At 38.6% G+C, this 26,842-nt stretch overlaps 1 protein-coding gene and 1 long non-coding RNA gene across 2 annotated transcripts in view; both read left to right on the forward strand.

The window, feature by feature from the left end:
• Positions 1 to 13,108, forward strand: part of LOC310723333 — a 36,977-nt gene extending 23,869 nt beyond the window's left edge. Inside the window, exons 2-4 of the long non-coding RNA XR_014532643.1 lie at positions 12,425 to 12,520; positions 12,700 to 12,753; positions 13,005 to 13,108. This is a non-coding gene — a long non-coding RNA (uncharacterized lncRNA). The remainder of the gene's footprint in view (positions 1 to 12,424; positions 12,521 to 12,699; positions 12,754 to 13,004) is intronic.
• A 3,590-nt stretch (positions 13,109 to 16,698) lies between these two features.
• Positions 16,699 to 26,301, forward strand: LOC310723509 (protein lifeguard 3-like; the record flags this gene model as incomplete). The annotated part of the gene is made up of 12 exons (XM_083536658.1): positions 16,699 to 16,840; positions 20,659 to 20,710; positions 21,428 to 21,665; positions 22,216 to 22,280; positions 22,375 to 22,428; positions 22,520 to 22,570; positions 22,658 to 22,697; positions 22,850 to 22,887; positions 25,065 to 25,152; positions 25,639 to 25,734; positions 25,935 to 25,988; positions 26,158 to 26,301. The coding sequence occupies 12 exons, from the start codon at positions 16,699 to 16,701 to the stop codon at positions 26,299 to 26,301; spliced, it is 1,062 nt and encodes a 353-aa protein (XP_083392784.1).
• Between the last annotated feature and the right edge of the window lie 541 nt (positions 26,302 to 26,842).

Here is a 26,842-nt window from a genome sequence, read left to right on the forward strand (position 1 = left end):
AATAAGAACACTTCAATGACTATATGGCTGAAGCTGCTCCGCTACCTGTCTACGGCTCGCCTCGTTTTCACCGCGCTGGAGTGTGTGTGAGTAATCTTCAACGTTTTTCTCGGATTCGGAATTCGGACTCGACTGAAAATCTACCTGGTCTAAGGATGGCGTTGTTAAATGCCAGATCAGTGGTAAATAAGACTGCTATTATTAATGACCTTTTTTCCTCGCGGGATCTTGATTTTTTTATTTATTATGGAAAGCTGTCTTACAAATGGGGACTTAAGTCCGTTTTCTGATCTTCTGCCACATAACTGTTTGTTTTTTAATTCACCACGTACAACAGGCCGTGGTGGAGGACTGATCTCTATTTTTAAAGACAGATTTTCTTGCAGCCAAACTGTTTCATGCTTATCAGAGTTTTGAACTGCAGTTGTTTACATTTGATCAGAATGGTCCACTAATGGTTGCTTTGATATACCGTCCTCCTAAACACAATATACATTTTTTAAACGAGTTTGCAGACTTTTTGGGGGAATTTTTACCCAAATTTGATAAACTGTTAATCCTTGGGGATTTTAACATTCATGTGTGTTGCACAACGGACTCATTATCTAAAGAATTTTCTAATCTGATAAATGCCTTTGATTTCATTCAGTATGTAAATGTCCCGACTCATCAGTCGGGACATACTCTTAACCTTGTGCTTTCTTATGGCATTTCACTTAATGAGCTTGAAGTAACTGAAAACGGGTTTTCTGACCATAAAACTGTTATGTTTTCTGTTCCCTGGGTACCAACTCGTGCTAAAACTACTAAATGTGTCCGTAAATCTAGAATAATTACTCCATCTACTAGCAAATCCTTTTCATTAGCTTTCTGTGATGCTGTTCAAACAGATGACATAAGTCAGTGTGATCTGAGTCCAGATGAGCTTCTACTTAAATTTAACTCGACTTCTCTGATTATCTTGGATTCAATTGCTCCTGTATAGACTTTAAAACTCAAATCTAGATCTGACCCCTGGTTTGACGATAACGTTCGTGCCTCGAGGCAGATCTGTAGACGGGCGGAGCGAAAGTGGAAAAAGGACCGGCTCCAGATTTCACTGGAATTATTAAGAGATTCATTATATAATTATCAGAAGACAATGAAAGAATCAAAATCAAGGTATTTTTCAGACATTATTAAAAATAATTTCCATAGGCCCAAAACTCTTTTTACTGTTTTTAACACTGTTGTTAACCCAACGGTCTCAAAGTACCCTGTTGTGTCAAAAACAATGTGTGAGGATTTTCTGAGTTTCTTTGTTGAAAAGATTAATTCTATTAGACGGGGGATATCTCACCCAGATTCTGATCCATCCATCCACTCTGTTTGTTGTGCAGAGTTTAGTCAATTCAAACCTATTTCTTTTGAATATCTCCAAGAAATAGTATGCCGGCTTAAGCCGTCAGGCTCTACCGTAGACATCCTGCCTCCTTATTTCCTGAAACAAGTTTTTGTTTCAGTGGGTCCATACCTTGTGACTTTGATTAACCGATGCTTTGAAACCAGTTCTGTACCTGATGTGTTAAAACATGCTACAGTATATCCTTTGCTCAAGAGACATAATCTCGATCGTACTGTTTTAGAAAATTATAGACCAATTTCAAATTTGTCTTTTATTACAAAGATCCTCGAGAAAATAGTGCTTTCACAATTGAGTTTTTTAGATGAAAATAAGATATTTGAGGTCTTTCAATCAGGTTTTCGAAAATTTCACTCTACAGAGACTGCACTTCTGAAGGTTTTAAATGATATTCTACTTACTGGTGACTCTGGAAACCATTCTGTGCTTGTGCTCCTAGATTTGAGTGCTGCGTTTGACACTGTTGACCATGCAGTCCTTCTTACTCGCCTGGAGCATTGCGCAGGCATAACAGGAAGCGCTCTTGAATGGTTTAATTCATATCTTTTAAATAGACGTTTTAATGTTAATATGGGTGAACACTCATCTGAGTCAGCTCCTCTAGCATGTGGTGTACTCCAGGGTTCCATCTTGGCTCCGATTCTTTTTTCTTTGTATATGCTGCCATTGGGCTCTATTTTTAGGAAGCATGGTCTGTCATTCCACTGCTATGCAGATGACACTCAAATATATTTGCCCTTAAAAAAGAGATCCAGTGGCATAGAAGCACTCATGACTTGTTTGGCTGATGTGAAAGCCTGGCTGTCTTTAAATTTTCTGAATTTTAATGAGAGTAAAACAGAGATAATAGTATTCGGTCCTTCAGACTCTGTTAGTTCACCAAAAATAAATTTTGGGGATTTATCTCCCTCTGTAAAACCTTGGGTTAAAAAATTAGGGGTTATCTTTGATGATAAGCTGAAATTTGACAAACACATAAATACAGTGGTCAGATCATGCTTCTTTCAGCTTAGACTATTAGCTAAAGTTAAACCCATTTTGACGAGTAAAAATTTTGAACAATTAATCCATGCTTTCATTACGACGAGACTGGATTACTGTAACTCACAATATTTTGGGATTAGCCAGTCAGCTTTATCCCGACTACAAATAGTTCAAAATGCAGCTGCTAGACTTTTAACCAGGACAAAAAAAAACGGGTGCACATTACACCAGTTTTACGTTCTCTGCACTGGTTGCTCGTGCGTTCTCGAGTGAATTTCAAAATTATTCTTTTGGTGTTTAAATCATTAAACGGTCTGGCCCCTCCGTATCTCTCGGAATTGCTTACTGAGTATCGTCCGTTTCTGTCTCTCCGGTCATCTAACCAGAGACTGCTACGTATCCCAAAGTCAAAGCGGAGGTGCAGAGGAGACCGGGCTTTTTCAGTAGCCGCCCCCAGATTATGGAATGCTTTACCTCTGTGTATTCGCTCTGTATCATCCTTATCTGTTTTTAAAACTTTGCTAAAAACTTATCTTTTTGTATTAGCATATACTTAGTGAGGAATTTGTATTGAAATGTTTGTTTTATTATGATGTTTTTATTGCTTATTTGTTCTGTGCAATTGTCTATTATAATATGTGCAGCACATTGGACAACCTCGGTTGGGATAAATGGTGCTATATAAATAAATTTGACATTGACATATCAAATCTAATTTTATTTGTCACATATACATACATACAGAGTATGACTGTCAGGCCGATGACGCGGATATAACTCAATCATTGTCTTTGTTAAAACAAGCCGAGAAGAAAAACAAATAAAGATATCCGCTCGAGACGAGTAATCCACAATGCAAGTTAATGTCCAACGGAAAGCAAAACGAAAGTAAACCTCCAACGGCAAAGAGTTGTCCAACACGGAACGGAGTTCGGAAACTGAACCAGCGGGGAATGCTGGCGGTGGAGCAGCTACAGGAATCACCAGCATGACATTCAAGAACCGGCAGCCTGTGACTCGAGAACGTGAGTTTATATTGTCTAATCCTTAATGAGCCACAGCTGTCGGTATTCAAGGCAGGCACGGGATAACGAGGCAGTGTGACTGCTACCGAGGGGGCGTGGCAGGGGGATCCCTGACAGCCGCCGAGGGGGCGTGGCAGGGGAAACCCTGACAATGACATGCAGTGAAATGCTTTTTTATGAAGGTCCAGCATGAGGGAAAATAAACCGAGAAACAAAAAAGAAGGAGAATAAATAAAAAGTATAAACTATAAAATATATGAAGATTTATGTGAGAAAAATGTGTATATACAAGGATGTGTAGGACAGTAAAACAGTAACATTTAAGGTGAGTGACATGATTGTCCTTAAAGTGACCGTGTGCAGGAGAAGGTTGTTCTCCTGGCACCATTTTCCAGGTGTTTAATTTCCTGTAGGTAGGCCGTCTTGTCATTGTTGGAGATCAGGCCCACCACAACAGTTTCGTCAGCAAACTTGATGATGGTGGTCAGTGTTGGGGAACGTTACTTTTAAAAGTAACGCATTACAATATTGAGTTACTCCCCAAAAAAGTTAATAATTACGTTACTTAGTTACTTTTTTATGGAAAGTAATGCGTTATATTACTTTTGCGTTACTTTTGCGTTACTTGTATCTCTTTTACGCCTTACAGGTGTAACAGGTGTAATATAGATAATTGCCATTAAGAAATAAGTTATATTAGAGCAAAAGACATGTGTGGGCTGCACACCGGTGATGTGGAGGGAGAACATACCTTTCACTGTCATCTCATAAAACATCGTGCATTTCCATAAATATGACCTCGTCCTCGTCTACATCATTCTCTGCTTCATCATCAGCTTGAAACATTCTGAACGCTTTTAAAAAGTTCGCGCTTTTTAGTGACCGTGGCAGTTTATCTTCCCACAAAGAGCATATAAGCTGTGAATTTGCTCTCTGTTTCTGCTGCGATAACATCGTACATGTGTCTCCCACGGAAAACTTTTATTCTGAGCAGTCCATAAATCTGCAGTGGTGGAAAGTCTGCAAAAGTTTGCTATATTTCTGTCTCCATTTCCATATATGCAACATTACACACACACACACACACACACACACACACACACACACACATATCTGTAGTGCTGTGCTTTGCATGCAGATGTTTTTTTTTTTTATTTTTTTTTTTTTTTAAGTGTTATTTTTTGCAGTTGACAAGAGCTTTTCACCAACACATAATCTACACTTCACCATTATTCCTTTCTCCTTTTCCTCGACTATTTCAAAATAATAAGAACACTTCCATCACAGTGATGTAATGCTCTGGTTTACCATCTCCGCTTCTGACCAGCTTCTGTTCCCGCTGCTCGCACGTGTGAGTCCGGGATTCTACGTGACTACGTTTATTTTAATTCAGTATTTATTATTTTTTTTTATGCAAAATAATTTAACTGAAAAGTAACTCACATTACTTTTTTTTAAAAGTAACTCCGATATTAATGTGTAAATGTATAAAGTAACGCGCTACTTTACTCGTTACTCCAGAAAAGTAATATTATTATGTAGCGCACGTTACTTGTAACGCGTTACCCCCAACACTGATGATAAATATCATTAATCTTTAGATTAAAAAGAATAGGGCTGCTCACACTTCCCTGGGGAATTCCATTCTCAATTGAAAGGGTCTGAGATAACGAGGTCCCTACACTTACTTAAATCGTTCTTCCAAATAAGAAACTCTTAATCCTTCCTTCAATTTTCAAGCTTTCCAGCTTTATCAGGAGCCCTTCTTTCCACAGCATATCATAGGCTTTTTCTACGTCGAAAAACACTCCCACTAATACTTCTTTATTCATTCGAGCCTTTCGAATTTCAGATTCCAAACACAATATTGAATCCATCGTATTTCTCCCTTTTCGAAATCCACTCTGACATGCCGAAAAGATGTTTCTGCTTTCAATTACGTAAGTCAATCTATTCATAACCATTCATTTCAGAACTTTACACAGATTTGACGTCAGCGCAAAAGGTCTATAGTTAATAGGTTGAGAGTGGTCTTTCCCTGGTTTGGCTATAGGCACTATTACACCGTGCTTCCATTCTGCAGTCAGATTTCCTGATTCACATATTTTGTTAAGTCAAAGAATCATACTCAAGGATGCGTCTGATAAATGTGTTATCATCTCATAGCATACAGTATGTCGTCCTTGCCTGGAGACGTACGCTTAATCCCCACAAGTGCTCTCTTTAACTCGTATAAATTAAACTCTGTGTCTAGAAGACTTCCTGATGAATTCTTCTTTTCATATATATGAGGCTTCTCCCTACCGGTCTGTTCCCTATACCTCCTCATACTCTCTGACAGATTATCACTACTATGCACCTTTACGAAAGTCTCTACTAACATCTCTGCTTTATCGCTATCTTTTATTGCTATTTTCCCATTACTCACTAATACTGGTATAGTGCTACTTCTCAGAATCCCTCCCATCTTCCTAATCAGATTCCTAATCATAATCTAATGTCAATATCTTCTCCTATTCTATTACAAAAATCTCTCCAATAATTTCTTTTTGCTTTTCTTACCTCTCTCCTCACTACTGCCTGTGCTCTCTTATAATTAATGTACTCACTGAACAATACAGATTTCCTGGCTTTCTTCATTGCTTTATTTCTTTCATACAAAACTTCATAGCAGGAGTTAGTGACGTCATCAGGGATCTGTTTGTGTCTCCACTGAAGCCCCGCCCACTAAAGACGTCACAGGATGTGTCATTGATAAAAAGGCTATTAGACTGCATCATCACTACACAGCTCTCAGTCTGCGCTGTTTGAGATAAGAGAAGGTGCGCACATTTTACCCACACAACAAAACTCTTTCAAACATCTCCAACATTCTTTTATGCAGCTGTAATGACTCTTAAACATGTGAACATTCTGCTAATGAACAGAAAAAACATCTCAAAGGACATATTTATCAGCTTTAACGCATTTTATTTGGGGAATTCGTAGTGAAATTGGTCAATCGGAAAACATGGGAGCATTAGCTTTCAGTTTGCTCACTGGATCCTTGTAGTGGAAGTCCTGCAGTTCTCGACTCTGTGCTGCTGCTGCTTTTATCAATCATCAAAATGCTGTAATAAATGAAGGAGCTTCTTCCTGCATTCATCACATTTTACTCTTCTAACTTCCACTCTGTGTGCGCGCGCGCGTCCATGTTGCCTAGTGACCAACGTGGCCGCGCAGCGGGATCAAAGTGGGAGGGGCTTAGACCGCGAGTAGGCTGGGTTTCACAAAGGGGCGGGGTTTTTAAGCAGAAATCCACAAACGTCTTTATCATTGTGCAGATTAAACACTATTTTAAACACTTATTTTATTACTCAATATAAAATTAATGTCCTCATACATCTTTATTGCATATTTTCTCTCCTGCATTATTTATTTATTTATTTATATATGTATTTATTTATTTGTAATTTAATAATATATTACACGATTTAATAGAATTATGAAATCTGAGGGGGGGGGGGTAACATTTGCTTTTCAGTAAAATTTGCAAAACTTTTACAAGAAACTCATGAAAACTTAACATTTCTAAAGAGAATATAAAGAATGATGCTTTTTCTCCGTGTAATTAAAACTCATTGGAATATTTGGACTGTATGCAGGACAGACTGAAAAATCCTTCAGAATAGATTCCTTACATCTCACCTCGTCTCACCTCGTCTCACCTCGTCTCACCTGTCTGACCTTCTCTTTTCTCAATATTTTTACTTATATAATGATTCAATAAATGGTTTATTGATTGATTGATTGATCATAAAAGCTATCAAAGCTTGTTCTGAAAGTATCTTTTCTATTTCACAGCATCATCATCATGTTTAAGTCTGAACTCCCTCCATCTTATGAAGAGTCCCAACCTCAGGGGGGCAGTTCTCCTCCCCCCCCTCACACCTACACCACACCCGAGATGCCTGGAGCAGGAGCAGGAGCAGGAGCTGAAGCAGGAGTTCCACCCCCAGGAACGTCCAGTCTTATACCCCTCAATATGTCCTCAGGAGACATAGATGCCTCTGACCCCAGTGCATTGTGGGAAAATAAAAATATTCGCCATGCGTTCATCAGAAAGGTGAGACGTGTGATTTTGTACTGAGGAAATGTTCTAATAAGGATTTAGAATGTATTCAAATACACTATAGAGCCAAAAGTATGTGGACACCTGACCATACGATTGCTATTTGAATTGTTTGGAACATTCCATTTAGTCTCCATTTCCTGTTCTAATAATAACCTCCACTCTTCTGGGAAGATGTTCCACTAGATTTTGTGATCAAGAGTCCTGGACAGTCGGTGTTACCAAGAGGATGGGTTCCTGAAAAGGTTTCATCCTCATACTATCACTGAATGTTTCTTGCCAATATGTTATTTATTGATTTATCCATCCATCTAAATGTATAGAGTTGGAGCTCTGTAGCAGAAGATCTTCCACTCCAACCCATGTGCAGCAGATCTTCATGAAGCTGCTTTGTGCACAGGAACATTGTCATGCTGGAACAGGTTTTTGTCTCCTGGTTCAAGTGAAGAAAAAAAGACATCCCATACAGTTGTGTACCTCCTGAATTTGTGGGAACAGTTTGGAGAAGAAGCTCATACGTCTGGAAAAGTCGGGTGTCCCAATACTTTTGTCCACAGCGTGTACATTATTCTATAAGATGCTGTTTGTTGTCGTGTTGCAGGTTTTTCTGATTGTGGCGTTGCAGCTGTTAGTGACAACCTCAATCGTAGCGGTGTTCACGTTCTTGTGAGTGTCATTCATTTACAGAATAAACACACACACACACACACACACACACACACACACACACACATGACACGTGTGTTTATGTCCTACAGTGATCCGGTGCGTCTCTTCGTCATCCAGAATCCTGTGGTTTACGTGTTGTCTCTGTAAGTTCTGGTTATTTATCCATTATTTATCCACAAACACAAAATAAAACCAGAACCTGATGTTGATGATGATGATGATGATGATGAAAGTGTTTCTCTCTTCACAGTATTGATTTTCCCATAATTTATGGGTTGTCAGTCATTGATGTTATGAGGTGAGTGGATCCTGTAATCTGCTGTGTTCAGTAATGTGCGCACTAAAACACTCAGTGTAACTGTTTCTACTCTTCTTTCTATCACAGGAGACGATTTCCTGTGAACCTGGTTTACCTGATCATATTTGTAAGTGTATAAAAGACACCAGTATTCAGCCTGCAGGGCGTCAGAATGTCACAACATTTCAGCCAAAAAAATAATCTGCATTGTTCTCATTTTCTCTGATAAACGAGTGTAGAGGATAAAATGTAGACGGTTAATTTCACTTCTCTCTCCCACAGACTCTCGCCATGTCCTTTATGGCTGGATCAATATCGAGGTTAAACACACTCACACACACACACACACACACACACACACACACACACACACACACACAGAAAAAAAATCAGTACACTATACAGATCCACCTTCAAACTCTAGGCCACGCCCTCTCACCTGAGTCTGAATTATAAACACTAACATAAATGTGTATTTTATAATCTTTATTTCTGTAAAGCTGCTTTTGGAAGTGTTTATTGTTAAACTCTATAAAAATAACACTGAAATAAATTGAATCACAGCTGAAACACAAGAAGAAAAAATCAAAGACCAAACACATCTCAGCTGATCAGATAAATGTGGTGTAAAAGGCGGTTGGGTTACGCCGGTGTTCACACTTTTATATGTGACGTTTGGTGAAATACACACTGAGATTTTATACAACAGTGTTTATACAGTATTTATACAGCACTCTTACAGTATTTATACAGTATTTATACAATATTCTTACGGTATTTATACAGTACTCTTACAATGTTTATACAGTATTTATACAGTACTCAGTATTTATATAGTATTTATACAGTACTCAAACGGTATTTATACAGAATTTAGAGTATTTATACAGCAATCTTACAGAATTTAAACAGTATGTATACCATACTCAAAGTATTTATACAGTATTTATACAATACTCATACAGTATTTAAACAGTACTCTAACATTGTTTATCCAATACTCAGAGTACTTATACAGTATTTACACAGTACTCACAGTATTTATACAATGTTTATAGAGTATTTATACAGCATGTATACAATAATCTTAGTGTTTATACAGTATATTTACAGCATACAGTAATCGTAGAGTATTTTACAGTACTCTGAGTATTTATACAGCACTCTTACAGTATTTATACAATTCTCATACTGTATTTATGCAGTACTGAGTACTCATACACTGTTTATACAACACTCTTACAGTATTTATACAGTGTTTATACATTACTCATAGAGTATTTATAAGGTAGTTATACAGTACGCAGAGTATTTAAACAGTATTTATACAATTCTCATAGAGTATTTATACAAAACTAAGAGTATTTATACAGTATTTATACAATGCTCTTTCATTGTTTATACAGTGTTCATACAGTAATCTTACAATGTTTATACTGTATTTATACAATTCCGTTAGAGCAGACATGGGCTAACTATGAAAAAGTGGATAGTGAGTGCCGAGTGTTTAATACTGTCAGGCGCAAAGAACGTACTGGAAACCGAAGTGAATTCAACGACGGCCTTTTAATGAGATACAAAAAGGGCAAGGCGGAAAGAACGAAAAATAGCACCAAACTAGGGTAAACTTAACCAGGAGAAAACTGTGGCAGAGTGAGAACAAACAACACATGCCAAGCAGTCAACGCAGGAACGGGCGGCTTCGAGAGAGATTGGCAGCTAATTTACAGACTCAGCAACATTTTTCACCGGCAAGTACCAAGACAAGTATTTTGCTGGCATTCAAATTAGCAAAAGCTAGCAAGCCTTTCTCCGAAGGCGAGTTTTTAAAAGAATGCATGGTAGAGACGCCAGGTGTCTTGTGTCCGGAGAGCCAAGGCAGGTTTTAAAAAATCAGTTCGTCACGCAGAACTGTGACTCGCCGTGTGGAACTGATTGACGAAGATATAGCCAGCCAAATAAACAAAAAAGCTGAGTCCTTCACGTTATATTCACTAGCACTGGATGAAAGCAACGACTTAAAAGACACTGCTCAGCTCCTAATTTTCATCTGAGAGATTAATGATAGTTTGGAGAAAACGGAAGAGTTTTTGAGCACTCTTACAATATTTATGCAGTATTTATAGAGTACTCTTACACTATTTATGCAGTATTTATAGAGTACTCTTACACTATTTATGCAGTATTTATAGAGTACTCTTACAGTATTTATAGAGCACTCTTACAGTATTTATGCAGTATTTATAGAGTACTCTTACAGTATTTATAGAGCACTCTTACAGTATTTATGCAGTATTTATAGAGTACTCATAGTATTTATGCAGTATTTATAAAGTACTCTTACAGTATGCAGTATTTATAGAGTACTCTTACAGTATTTATGCAGTATTTATAGAGTACTCTTACAGTATTTATAGAGCACTCTTATAGTATTTATGCAGTATTTATAGAGTACTCTTATAGTATTTATGCAGTATTTATAAAGTACTCTTACAGTATGCAGTATTTATAGAGTACTCTTACAGTATTTATGCAATATTTATAGAGCACTCTTACAGTATTTATGCAGTATTTATAGAGTACTCATAGTATTTATGCAGTATTTATAGAGTACTCATAGTATTTATGCAGTATTTATAGAGTACTCTTACAGTATGCAGTATTTATAGAGCACTCTTACAGTATTTATGCAATATTTATAGAGCACTCTTACAGTATTTATGCAATATTTATAGAGTACTCTTATAGTATTTATGCAATATTTATAGAGTACTCTTACAGTATTTATGCAATATTTAAAGAGCACTCTTACAGTATTTATGCAATATTTATAGAGCACTCTTATAGTATTTATGCAGTATTTATAGAGCACTCTTACAGTATTTATGCAATATTTATAGAGCACTCTTACAGTATTTATGCAGTATTTAAAGAGTACACTCTTATTTATACAGTAAGTTCTGTAAGAGTGCAGTATGAGTACTGTATGTGTACTATAGGAGTACTGTGAGTACTGTATGAGTACTGAAAGTGTACAGTAAGACTACATTATGAGTACAGAAATACAGAACTCTTTCTGCACTCATACTGATCTCATACTGTACTCTTTCTTTACTCATACCATCCTCCTGCTGTCTTCCTCCTGTATACAGCACTCCTACAGTATTCTTTCTCTTCTCTTACTGTACTATTACAGTCCTCTTACACTTCACTTTCACTACATTAAAGTGTGTGTGTGTGTGTGTGTGTGTGTGTGTGTGTGTGTGTGTGTGTGTGTGTGTGTGTGTGTGTGTGTGTGTGTAAAACACAACTAAATTTGATGCTGGTGTTAATGAGCAGTGTAACGTGTATTAAACCTCACCCTCCTGTTTCTTTGATTTTAGTTATTTTGAGACGAAGACCGTGTTCTTGTTTATGGGAATGATGGTGGTGGTGTGTGTGGCCATTACAGTGTTCAGTTTCCAGACCGAGGTAAAGACCAGACAGGGGCTCTAAAAACACGCCTTTGTTCTCCTTATCGCATGAAACCGTTTTCTCACCTTACAATGGCCACCTGTCCCTCTTCAGACATTCATTTCCTGCTGGTAAAAACCCACCCAGACTGTTCCTGACACTGAACCCCTGAGTTACCCTGTAACCCCTCAGTCTGCCCCCCCATTATACCCCAATATCATAAACATGTAGCACAATCCCCCCAACACACACACACACACACACACACACACACACCCCTGGTCTCCAACATGCGTTAGAGTATCATCATCATTACCTACTGTCAGTGTGAGTTCAGTACTGCATCTGTTCAGGATACACCATGTGTGAAACTGACTTCTGACTGCACAACTCTCTTTGTGTGTGTGTGTGTGTGTGTGTGTGTGTGTGTGTGTGTGTGTGTGTGTGTGTGTGTGTGTGTGTGTGTGTGTGTGTGTGTTTAGGTGGACTTCACCTCCCATCCTGGTTTGTTCTGTGTTCTGTACATTGGGCTTTTAATAACAGGCATCATCACAGCCATCGTCCTCTTCCTTCAGTATGTAAGTGCTTACACTCATCGTAACACACACACACTTATACACCCTGTAACAGGCACTGTAATATGCATGCTTTGTAACACACACACACACACACACACACACACACACACACACACACACGGTGTAACACACTCACTGTAACACACACAGTAACAGTGTTTCCTCGTTCCTGTGTTTAGATTAAGTGGCTGTCCATGCTGTACACTGCTCTTGGGGTCGTCTTTTGCACTCGGGTGAGTTCATCCTTAATCCCTCCGAGTGTGTGTGTGTGTGTGTGTGTGTGTGTGTTACACCATTACTACTGTACTTTCTTTGTATTTGTAACAGTTCAGATTAAAACAATTGTGAGGAAATGTAAAGTAATGGGAATGTGTGTGTGTGTGTGTGTGTGTGTGTGTGTGTGTGTGTGTGTGTGTGTGTGTGTGTGTGTGTGTGTGTGTGTGTGTGTGTGTGTGTATGTGTGTGTGTGTGTGTGTGTGTGTAGTTCCTGCTATACAACACTTGGCTGTTGTTGGAGAAACGAATTTATGAGCTAAAACCGGAGGAGTACTTGTTTGGAGCTTTGACTCTCTACACAGTCACACCGACCTTCTGGTTCCTGATGAGGGACACCAACTGTCTGTCTGTCTGAACCAAAGAAATAAAAGCGAACTGTTTGTTCCAAACTGAATTGTAGAGCATCAGATTTTTTTATTGCATTGAATCCTGCTAAGCTACTTTACTTGCATACTGTAATAATTACATTTTAGGACTGTCTGAATTTTACCATTACATGTCTGATCATGTTCTTGCTTCTATTATTTCTTTTAGATTTTATATTTGTTTATTAATTATTGCCTGGCAAATGAATGTAGAATTCTTGATTAACTCTGAAATGTTCTGAAATCTTTTATAAATGATTAATGTGGAAGCCAGGCTGAGAGAAGAGGTAATAATAATAATAATAATAATAATAATAAGTTTAATTTATATAGCGCCTTTCCCAAGCTCAAGGACGCTTTACAGGGTACAATATTTAAATTTTAAGACAGATGAAATATAATGAACATACATAAACAAACATATTCATCAGGCATTTGCCCACTACAAAGGATCACATGCAGCTGCATGAGTTAATAGCAGAGACAACACAGACACAAAAACATACAGGACAAGAGATAGAACACTACATAGTACATGAAACATACACCACATTTCAGAAAAATGAAGGACTCCTAACACTTATGCATTGACTGATAGTGGAGGTTGAAAAGGTGGGTCTTAAGCCTTGATTTAAATTCAGACAGAGTGGTGATGGTTCTGAGTGCAATGGGTAAGAAGTTCCATAGTGTTGGAGCAATGACAGAAAAGGATCTGCCACCCGCAGAGGATAGACGGTATCTAGGAACACATAGAAGTTCAGAATTTGAAGACCGGAGTGATCGTGAAGGAACATAGGATGAGAGAAGATCGGAAAGATAGTGAGGGAAAAGAGCATTTAGTGCCTTATAAGTGAGCAGTATGATTTTATATTTTATGCGAGATGAGACTGGCAGCCAGTGAAGATCAAATAATATAGGGTATAGGGGTAATGTGGGCAGATTTTTTTTTGGAGGTTAACATTCTGGCAGCCGAGTTCTGTATGTACTGTAAACGTGAGATTGAGTGAGCTGATAGACCAGAGAAGAGTGAATTGCAGTAGTCGAGACGGGACGTAATCAGAGCAGGCACTAATGTTTCAGAGTCATTTCTGCAGATAAAAGGTCGCAGTTTGACAATGCGTTGTAAATGAAAAAAAGACGTTTTAGAGAGGCTGCGAATATGGGCATCAAAGAATAGTGAGGGGTCGAGTATAATACCTAAATTTCTAACAGTAGCTGAGGGGATAATCGTAGTAGCATCCAGATCAAGACTAAAGTCCAAAGATTTGTTTTTTATTAGAGATGGGGGACCAGTTATCAGAATGTCGGTTTTACCCAGATTCAGGCTAAGAAAATTTGAGTGTAGCCATTGTTTTAACTCGCTAACACAAGAGGAGAGTGAGGATTTTACATTAGGAGAATCTGGTTGGCAAGCAGTATATAACTGAATATCATCAGCATAACAATGATAACTAAAACCATGTCTACGAATGATGTTGCCAAGCGGCTGAATGTACAGAATAAATAGTAGTGGGCCAAGAGCAGAGCCCTGTGGGACACCCTGTTTAAGAAAGACAGTAGGAGATTTGGAATTGTGTATGGATATGTGATATTGCCTGCCCGTACGAAAGAGGAAAACCAGGATAGTGCAGAGCCTGATATGCCAAATTCTGCTAAGCGGGAAAGTAAGATCTTATGTCAGACAGTATCAAAGGCAGAGCTGAGGTCTAATAACAGAAGTATAGAGAGACTACCTGAGTCTCCAATGAGTAAAAGATCATTAACAACCTTTACTAGCGCAGTCTCCATGCTATGCTGTTGGCGGAAGCCAGATTGAAAAATATCGTAGAGGTTGTTACCAGCTAGGAATGACTGCAGCTGACAGCCTTTTCCATGATCTTCAATACAAATGGCAGGTTGGAAATAGGGCGGTAGTTGGATAAGTCTGCCGGGTCCAGATTAGTCTTTTTAAGTAAGGGAGTAACAGCAGCAGTCTTAAGTGACACAGGTACAGTAGAGGAGATAAATGACATATTAATGAGGTGGGAGATGGGGGCAGAAATCGCCGATCTACAATCTTTTAGCAGGAAAGTAGGTGCAGGATCAAGAGTGCATGATGAGGAGTTAGATTTTTGTATTAACTCAGTGATTAAAGAGGAATTGGTTAAGGCTAGGGTTGTCATAGAATTATTAGATTGAGGTTTCATTTGCACATCGGTAGTTGGTTCCTCACCAAACGTCGCATACAGAGTATCTAGCTTACCCTGGAAATGGTTCAGAAATGAGCAGCACATAACCATGGATTCAGAGTCACTAAGGCTGTGCTTTGGTGCTTGAGTCAGTTTATTAATTGTGCTAAATAATATTTTGGGCCTATTGCTTGCTTTGTTAATGATGCTGGAGATATGGGAAGAGCGGGCTGTATTTAAAGCCAGTTTGTATTGCTGAAGGCATTCAGCGTATATTAGAAAATAGCCGGTTGAACCAGTTTTCCTGAACAGACGTTCATGTTGTCTACATTTTACCTTCAAACCTCGAAGCTCTGCATTGAACCACGGGGAGGAATGGGACATAGGGACAGACCTAATCTTAGTTGGGGCAAACTCATCCAACAATTTTTCAACAGAACAGCAATACTCGTCATAAATCATAGACGGGCAGGTTCAATTTAGCACATCAGAAAGAGCAGAGGAGGCAACAGAATCACAAAAGGAGCTAGTGTCAACAGTATTTAAATGACGATAACGTATGGTTAGATTTTTGATGTGGTTGACTGGACAGATGGATGTAAAATCAAAGGAGATGAGTCTATGGTCAGAAAGAGGGGTAGCTAAACTATCAACAGAGATATTATTCAGACCAGATGTACAAACAAGATCAAGCATGTGACCATGAGTATGAGTTGGAAAATTAACATGCTGGATGAGGTCAAAACAGTCAAAGACAACATTTAGCTGAGTAGCAGTGGAGCAAGCAGTATCAACATGAATGTTGAAATCACCAAGAAGAAGAACTTGGGATGACACAGCACATGCTTGGGTTAGTAGTTCACTGAGTTCTGAGAAAAAATCACTTTGTTGTTTAGGTGGTCTGTAAATTAATATAAGTAGAACGGGATGTTTGATACCAAACTTCATAACCATGTATTTAAATGTCGTGGTATTGTGAAAAAACAGTTTAGAGATAGTTAAAGACGCACGAAAAATGACAGCAAGACCACCCCTTTACCAGTTGCACGTGGTTCTGACATATGTCGATATCCAGTAGGGGTAAGCAGATTCAGCTGGATAAAATCATCTGGTACCTGCCAAGTCTCTGTGAGAAATAACATATCAAATTTATTGTCAACTATTAGCTCATTCATATAGGTGCCTTTGTCTGAGATAGATCGACAATTTAGGAGGGCACAGTGTTTATTTGTTCCATTGACAGTAGGGGTATGCTTAATCACAGAGTCAGTCATATTAATGTTGAAAAGGGAGCGATGCCGATTATGAGAACGCGCCGACTGTTTCATAGCCCTGCTACTGGACCAGATAGAGGGGATCGCAGACGATGATGACTGATAAAGGACGTATCTCCTTCTGGAAGAGCGATGTAAATATCTTGGGCGACGAAGGATACCAGATGAGCGGCAATTGTCATACGTCGCGGGGTCGAGGTGCCAGTGCCCGTTTAGAGCCACTAGCTCACAGGGCCTGTATACGATTTCCATTTGAGTGTTGAAACCAAAAATAGCCAGAGATAAAGTAGTAAATGGCAGAAACTTTAACGTGTTAAGAAGAGCCATGGAAAAGTCAGCCAACAGCATTACAACATTAGCCAGAACCGAACCCAACCCAACATCAACAAAAGCAGACGGAAAGGGCAGCTACCTGACCAAACAGTATGCTAGCAGACAATCCACAAGTAGAGTGTTAACTCACCTCATAGTCAGTCAGATCGATGGAGGATCGAGAGGGTAGAGGGCTCGCGATAAACTAGAAACCAAACTTTCTTGCCACAAAAAAACCACGAGTTCTCCAGCACACCGAAAGGCAAAAAATAACTCGCAAAAAACTCTCCAACACGCCGAAAGGCAAAAGATAACATCAAGACGTATGGAAATTCCTCAGATCGGGAAGTAATCCAAACAATAATTCCGAAATGTGAATTAACGTAGCAGGCAAACAAAACAAAACAAGACAAAACAATAACCCAGCATGGAGCGGCAGCTAGACACGCACAGCGTTCCCAAACCTGAAGTTTTTTTTTTGTTGTTGTAGCAAAAAATGAACTGTTGATGATGAAGCCTTAATTAGAGTAGAGGTGACCATCTGTGAGCAGCAGTATGGTTTCATGCCGAGGAAGAGCACCACAGACGCCTTATTTGCTTTGAGAATGTTGATGGAGAAGTATAGAGAAGGTCAGAAGGAGCTACATTGTGTGTTTATGGATTTAGAAAAAGCGTACGACAGGGTGGAGAGAGAGGAGTTGTGGGATTGTATAAGGAAGTCAGGTCTGTTGACAGAGGAGGTCAGACAGGAGTCTCCGTGGACTATGATGTTTGTGGATGATATTGTGATTTGTGGTGAGAGTAGGGAGCAGGTGGAGAAGAGCCTGGAGAGGTGGAGGTACACACTGGAGAGACAGAGTACATGTGTGTGAATGAGAGGAGGGGCAGTGGAGGGGTGCGGTTGCAGGGAGAAGAGGTGGAGAAGTTGCAAAGTAATGGAGAGAGTGTTAGAGAAGTGAAGAAAAGAGTGCAGGCAGGGTGGAGTGGGTGGAGAAGAGTGATAGCAGGAGGGATTTGTGATAGAAGAGTATCTGTGAGAGTGAAAGGGAAAGTTTATAGGACTGTGGTGAGACCTGAGATGTTTTATGGTTTAGAGACAGTGGTATTGAGTAAAAGACAGGAGGTGGAGCTGGAGGTAGCAGAGCTGAAGATGTTGAGATGTTCGTTGGGAGTGATGATGATGGACAGGATTAGAAATGAGTTTATTAGGGGGACAGCGCATGTAGGACGTTTTGGAGACAAGGTAAGGGGGGTGAGATTGAGATGGTTTGGACATGTGCAGAGGAGGGACATGGTGTATATCACTAGAAGAATGCTGAGGATGGAGACACCAGGAAGGAGGAAAACAGGAAGACCAAGGAGGAGGTTTATGGATGTGGTGAGGAAAGATATGCAGGTAGTTGGGTTGAAAGAGGCAGATGTAGAGGACAGGGGGTGTGGAGACGGATGATCTGCTGTGGAGACCCCTAATGGGAGAAGCCAAAAGAAGAAGATGAAGAAGAAATAAATATATAAGAGGCAAAATTAAAACATTCAACACAACACACATGTATTTTTCTTTACTCAGATAAAAAATAATGTTTATAAACTCCAGTGAAAAAACATATTAAATCACTAAACATTTGATTTACTGATGTGCCAAGTCTCAAATCAGCACAAAAATCTGCTAAGATGCGCACATCCAGCAATTAAAACTGTCCGTGTGGAAACAGCAAAATTCCATAATTATTTTGAAACCTTTACAAGACTATTTTGACTTCATGCTCTATATTGAGTTTTGTTTCACTAATAAGAAAACATACATTTGCACAAATCATTAATATCTGTCCATGACCATGTTGATTAGTGTATTAAAAATAAAGTATTCACTTACAATTCATCACGAGTTTATTAATTCATGACAATCATGTGATTCATCACGATTAAATGTTTTAATCAATTGACAGCCCAAATATTACAGTTTTTCTTAGTTGCTTTGGAGCATTTCCCAGATCAGAAATGAAATTCTCAAAATTACCTGTTCAACCTCCACATCATTTATTCACTTCTGCTGTTCCATACATTATCATTGTAATGCTGATCAAAATATATTTGAACAGTTTTAACTCCCAAAACATCTCAGCGTCAGTTTATTGTCTCTTGCAATCAATATAAATCAAATATGCAATCAAGCACATACATACAGAAGTCACTCAGGATCCACCATATTGAGATTGTGTCTGTCCCCCGAGCAAAACCAAAATGTAGAAATTCTCAGAAAGTCTCAGTGTTCAAGTCGAGGCTGAACACATATTTATTTAGTGGAGTGTTTAGTCAGTAGGTGTTTGTGAGGTAAAGGAGCAGATCTGGAGGGATCATGGATATCGAGTGTTTGGTGAACTGGGATATTTGGATGTTGTCGTCTCCTCACTCTCACACGTTCACTCAGGTTTGTTGATGGTGGTGTGGTGGGTCGTCTCTTATCCAAGAGATCCTCATGTTGGTGTTACCTTCTGGTTCTCCATTTTAGTTCTGCTGCTACAGCGAGTCTTGCCGGAGTCCAAAATGCACAGTGACATAAACTTTCATACAACAATAAGGACACTTAATAATCCATATCCTTCTCCTTTTGTCTTCCTCTCTCTCTCTCTCTCTCTCTCTCTCTCTCTCTCCCTCTCTCTCTCTCTCTCGGTCGAGTTAAACATGCTCCTGAGGCTCCAGTGACCACTGTTCCTGCCCCTCTCCCCTCTGTGGATCTTCCAACTTCGTCCAGGTCTGCCTCTGGATAGTGTTGTCGAAGAGAACACTATCCAGAGGCAGACCTGGATAGTTTCTCATCAACACCTTGGGTGGTTCTTTGTAATTCCAGAGTAAGAACAGGACCTTTAAGGATGGATTGGACTGTAGTTAATGTCAACAGTCTGCTACACTGACTCAGGACTACAGTTTGCTTCTGATCATCGTCACTGCACCCCGCAACATCGTATATCTGCTATAAATAGACATTCGGTGCAACCCAGATGAGGATGAGGTTCCCTCTTGAGTCTGGTTCCTCTCAAGGTTTCTTCCTTATGCCATTTTGGGGAGTTTTTCCTTCACCACAGTCGCCACCGGTTTGTTCATCAGGGACAAACTTACTTATAAAGAACATCTTCACTTTTAATCACCACATTATTTGTGTGAAGCTGCTCTGAGACAATGTTCATTGTTAAAAGCGCAATACAAATAAACATGAATTGAATTTAATTGAATCAGGGATCTGTTTGTGTCTCCACGTAAGCCCCGCCCACTAAAGACGTCACAGGATGTGTCATTGATAAAAAGGCTATTAGACTGCATCATCACTACACAGCTCTCAGTCTGCGCTGTTTGAGATAAGAGAAGGTGCGCACATTTTACCCACACAACAAAACTCTTTCAAACATCTCCAACATTCTTTTATGCAGCTGTAATGACTCTTAAACATGTGAACATTCTGCTAATGAACAGAAAAAACATCTCAAAGGACATATTTATCAGCTTTAACGCATTTTATTTGGGGAATTCGTAGTGAAATTGGTCAATCGGAAAACATGGGAGCATTAGCTTTCAGTTTGCTCACTGGATCCTTGTAGTGGAAGTCCTGCAGTTCTCGACTCTGTGCTGCTGCTGCTTTTATCAATCATCAAAATGCTGTAATAAATGAAGGAGCTTCTTCCTGCATTCATCACATTTTACTCTTCTAACTTCCACTCTGTGTGCGCGCGCGCGTCCATGTTGCCTAGTGACCAACGTGGCCGCGCAGCGGGATCAAAGTGGGAGGGGCTTAGACCGCGAGTAGGTTGGGCTTCGCAAAGGGGCGGAGTTTATGAAGAAATCCACAAACGCAGATGAAGACTTTTTATTTATTTATTACTTCTTACGTCTTTATCATTGTGCAGATTAAACACTATTTTTAACACTTATTTTATTACTCAATATAAAATTAATGTCCTCATACATCTTTATTGCATATTTTCTCTCCTGCATTATTTATTTATTTATTTATTTATTTATTTATTTTGTAATGAAAGTGAATGATAACAGAATCAAATTATTTCTAATATATTACACAATTTAATAGATTTATGAAATCTGAACATTTGATTTTCAGTAAAATTTGCAAAACGTTTACAAGAAACATGTAACATTTGTGTGTGAATGAAAATAATAATAATAATTGAAGCAGTTAGTGAGTGAATTACAGGCTGAATTTGAAACACATTGATGTTGGATATGAAGTGCACTATTCAGGGTGTTAAGTAGTGCACATGTATAAGGAAGAGGCTGGAGTTTGGAATGAGGACACATGCTGTAACATATTAGCTGTTTAAAACTGTTTTAGTAGCCATGGCAACTGCTTTATAGATAGATAGATAGATAGATAGATAGATAGATAGATAGATAGATAGATAGATAGATAGATAGATAGATAGATAGATAGATAGATAGATAGATAGATAGATAGATACTAAAAGGTATAAAGGTTCTGAAAGTATGTTTTCTATTTCACAGCATCATCATCATGCTTAAGTCTGAACTCCCTCCATCTTATGAAGAGTCCCAACCTCAGGGGGGCAGTTCTCCCCTCCCCCCTCACACCTACACCACACCCGAGATGCCTGGAGCAGGAGCAGGAGCAGGAGTTCCACCTACAGGAACGTCCACTGTTATACTTCCCACCTACACGTCCTCAGGTGACCCCAGTGCATTGTGGGAAAATAAAAGTATTCGCCATGCGTTCATCAGAAAGGTGAGACGTGTGATTTTGTACTGAGGAAATGTTCTAATAAGGATTTAGAATGTATTCAAATACACTATAGAGCCAAAAGTATGTGGACACCTGACCATACGATTGCTATGTGAATTGTTTGGAACATTCCATTTAGTCTCCATTTCCTGTTCTAATAATAACCTCCACTCTTCTGGGAAGATGTTCCACTAGATTTAGAGGAAATTTGTGATCATTTAAAGAGTCCTGGGGTGCAGTCAGTGTTCACATTCATCCCAAAGGTGTTCAATATAGTTGGAGCTCTGTAGCAGAAGATCTTCCACTCCAACCCATGTGCAGCAGATCTTCATGAAGCTGCTTTGTGCACAGGAACATTGTCATGCTGGAACAGGTTTTGGGTCTCCTGGTTCAAGTGAAGAAAAAAAAGACGTCCCATACAGTTGTGTACCTCAGACTTTGTGGGAACAGTTTGGAGAAGAAGCTCATACGTCTGGAAAAGTCGGGTGTCCCAATACTTTTGTCCACAGCGTGTATATTATTCTATAAGATGCTGTTTGTTGTCGTGTTGCAGGTTTATCTGATTCTGGCGTTGCAGCTGTTAGTGACAACCTCAATCGTAGCGGTGTTCACGTTCGTGTGAGTGTCATTCATTTACAGAATAAACACACACACACACACACACACACACACACACACACACACACATGACGCATGTGTTTATGTCCTACAGCCCTTCACTGCGTCTCTTCATCATCCAGAATCCTGTGGTTTACTGGGTGTCTCTGTGAGTTCTGGTTATTTATCCATATTAATTACAGACACAAAATAAAACATGATGATGATGATGATGATGACGAAGGTGTTTCTCTCCACAGTGTTGTTTTTTTGGTCACGTATGTCGTGTTGGTGTGCAGTAAAAACATGAGGTGAGTAGATTCTGTAATCTGCTGTGTTCAGTAATGTGCGCACTAAAACACTCAGTGTAACTGTTTCTACTCTTCTTTCTATCACAGGAGACGATTTCCTCTGAACCTGATTCTCCTGATCATATTTGTAAGTGTATAAAAGACACCAGTATTCAGCCTGCAGGGCGTCAGAATGTCACAACATTTCAGCCAAAACATTTCTCTGCATTGTTCTCATTTTCTCTGATAAACGAGTGTAGAGGATGAAATGTAGATTAATTTCACTTCTCTCTCCAACAGACTCTCGCCATGTCCTTTATGGCTGGATCAATATCGAGGTTAAACACACTTACACACACACACACACACACACACACACACACACACACACAAAATCAGTACACTATACAGCTCCACCTTCAAACTCTAGGTATAAATGTGTATTTTATAATCTTTATTTCTGTAAAGCTGCTTTTGGAAGTGTTTATTGTTAAACTCTATAAAAATAACACTGAAATAAATTGACTTACAGCTGAAACACTAGAAGAAAAAAATCAAAGACCAAACACATCTCAGCTGATCAGATAAATGTGGTGTAAAAGGCGGTTGGGTTACGCCGGTGTTCACACTTTTATATGTGACGTTTGGTGAAATACACACTGAGATTTTATTACATCCTGCACCCCAAATCCCTAAAGTACTCACAGTGTTTATACAGTATTTATACAGCACTCTTACAGTATTTATACAGTATTTATACAATACCCTTAGTGTTTATATAGTACTCATACAGTACTTATACAGTACTCTTAGTATTTATACAGTATTTATACAGTACTCAGAGTATTTATACACTATTCATACAGTACTCAGAGTATTTATACACTATTCATACAATACTCATACAGTGTTTATACAGTACTCTTACATTGTTTATACAATAATTATAAAGTGTTTATACAGTATTTATACAGTATTTAGAGTATTTACAGTATTTATACAGTATACAGTAATCATAGAGTATTTAAAAAGCACTCAGAGTATTTTTACAGTAGCCGTACATTGTCTATACAGTATTTATACAGTACTCAAAAGTATTTATACAGTACTCATGAAGTATTTGTACAGTACTCAGAGAATTTATACAGTATTTATACAATAGTTGTACATTATTTATACAGTACTCTTACATTGTTTATACAGTACTCAGAGTATTTATAAAGTATTTATACAATACTCATACTGTATTTAAACAGTATTTTATACAGCACTCACAGTATTCATACAGTACTCAGAGTATTTATACATTATTTATACCGTAATTATAGAGTATTTTTTTGAAAACAATTACAACCATTTCTAAGACTGCTACAGTATTTATACAATATTTATGCAGTACTCAGAGTATTTATACAGTATTTATACCATACTCAGTGTATTTATACAGTACTCTGAGTATCAACAGTGTTTATGCAGTACTAATACAGTATTTATACAGTACCCAGAGTATTTATACAATGTTTATACTGTACTCAGAGTATTTATACAATACTTATACAGTATTAATACAGTACTCAGTTTTTATACAGTTCTCAGACTATTTAAAGAGTATTTATAGAGTACTGATGCAGTATCTATACAGTATTTATACAGCACTCATAACAGTTATAATAACATTATATATACAGTGCTTATAAGGTATTTATACAGTACTCAGAGTATTTATACAGTATTTATACAATACTCATACAGTATTTATACAGTACTCAGAGTATTTATACACTATTCATACAATACTCATACAGTGTTTATACAATAATTATAAAGTGTTTATACAGTATTTATACAGTACTCAGAGTATTTATCCAGTACTCTTACATTGTTTATACAATATTCATAGATCATTTAAACAGGGCCCGTACAGTATTTACACATTATACAGTACTCACACTATTTATACAGTACTCTTAGTGTTTATACAGTAGCTTACAGTGTTTATACAGTACTCTTAAAGTGTTTATACAGTAGCTTACAGTGTTTATACAGTGTTTATACAGTATTCATAAAGCAATCTATAGTATTTACTGTATTTATACAGTATTCTTAGTGTTTATACAGCACACAGAGTATTTATATACTACTAAGAGTGATTTTTACAATATTTATAACATACCCATGGAGTATTTAAACAGTGTTCATACATTATTCATACAGTACTCAAAGTATTTATACAGTACTCTTACATTGTTTATACAGCATTCATACAGTACTCAGAGTTTTTATACAGTACTCTTACAATATTAATAAAGTATTTATACACTACTTTTACATATTTATACAGTACCCTTCAGTATTTATACAGTACTCATTAAGTATTTAAACAGTACTCTTACAGTATTTATACAGTACTCAGTGTTTATACACAATTGATTTTAAACACAACTGAATTTGATGCTGGTGTTAATGAGCAGTGTAACGTGTATTAAACCTCACCCTCATGTTTCTTTGCTTTTAGTTATTATGAGACGAAGGCCGTGTTCTTGGCTCTTGGAATAACGATGCTGGTGTGTGTGGCCGTTACAGTGTTCAGTTTCCAGACCAAGGTAAAGACCAGACAGGGGCTCTGAAATCACACCTTTGTTCTCCTTATCGCATGAAACCGTTTTCTCACCTTACCTGTTGACAATGGCCACCTGTCCCTCTTCAAACATTCATTTGCTGCTGGTAAAAACCCACCCAGACTGTTTCTGACACTGAACCCCTGAGTCACCCTGTAACCCCTCAGTCTGCCCCCCCATTATACCCCAATATCATAAACATGTAGCACAACCCCCCCCACCCCCCCCCCACCCCAACAAACACACACACACACACACACACACACCACAACCCTCGTCTCCAACATGCGTTAGAGTATCATCATCATTACTTCCTGTCAGTGTGACTTCAGTACTGCATCTGTTCAGGATACACCATGTGTGAAACTGACTTCTGACTTCTGACAACTCTGTGTGTGTGTGTGTGTGTGTGTGTGTGTGTGTGTGTGTGTGTGTGTGTGTGTGTGTGTGTGTGTGTGTGTGTGTGTTTAGGTGGACTTCACCTCCCGTCCTGGTTTGTTCTGTGTTCTGTGCATTGTGCTTTTAATAACTGGCATCATCACAGCCATCGTCCTCTCCCTTCAGTATGTAAGTGCTAACACTCATCGTAACACACACACACACGCACACACACGCAAACACAAATTATAAACATTATAAACACTATAAAACACGTGCACAGTAAAACACATTATACACACTGTAACACTCAATGTAATATGCATGCTCTGTAGCACACATGTTGTAACATACACAGTAAAAGTGTACTTCGTCTTTCCTGTGTTTAGGTTCGTTGGCTGCACATGCTGTACGCTAGTATCGGGGCCATTGTTTTCACTCTGGTGAGTTAATCTTTAATCACTCTCAGAGTGTGGGTGTCTGTGTGTGTTACACCATTACCACAGCCCTTTTCCTCTTATCTTACTGGGTAAAACAATTGTAAGGAAATGTAAAGTAATGTGTGTGTGTGTGTGTGTGTGTGTGTGTGTGTGTGTGTGTGTGTGTGTGTAGTTCCTGGCATATGACACTCAGCTGCTGTTAGGGAACAGAACTTATAGCTTGAATCCAGAGGACTACGTGTTTGGAGCTCTGTCTCTCTATACCGACATCATTCAGATCTTCCTCTTCCTGCTGCAGATCATCGGCAACGACTGAGCACACAATTCATTCCATCCCAAAAAATATCTCATTAAACTGCCCTACTCATTTTTGTCAGTCTTTTTCCTTTTATTGTATAAACAGGTTTTAGCTCCATATTGATGCCTTCTTTAGAAATGAGGCACTGTAACTCCTGTACATAGTTTCAAATAAACTTCGGGAGCCAGTTTGTGCACGTTTATTATCCCTGATCAGAAGCCATTACCAGTCACTTACCACCTTAACTAGCGCCGTCTCTGTGCTTTGATGAGGCCGAAATCCTGACTGATACATTTCATAAATGTTCCACCTGTGTAGATGTAAGCGGAACTGCTGTGCTACAACCTTTTCTAGAATCTTGGAGATAAAGAGGAGGTTTGATATTGGACTCTAGTTGGACAGGTGACAGGGTGAAGGTCAGGTTTCTTAATTAGGGGGTTGATGCAGTTTGAAGGATTTAGGTACAAAACCAGTGCTAATGGAAGAGTTTATTATTTTAAAACAGGTTCAATTCCTTCTGGAATGATCTGTTTGAGGAAACTTGTAGGCGAGGGATCGA

This window comes from Silurus aristotelis (assembly GCF_946808225.1).
Source record: "Silurus aristotelis genome assembly, chromosome: 3".
NCBI lineage: Eukaryota > Metazoa > Chordata > Actinopteri > Siluriformes > Siluridae > Silurus > Silurus aristotelis.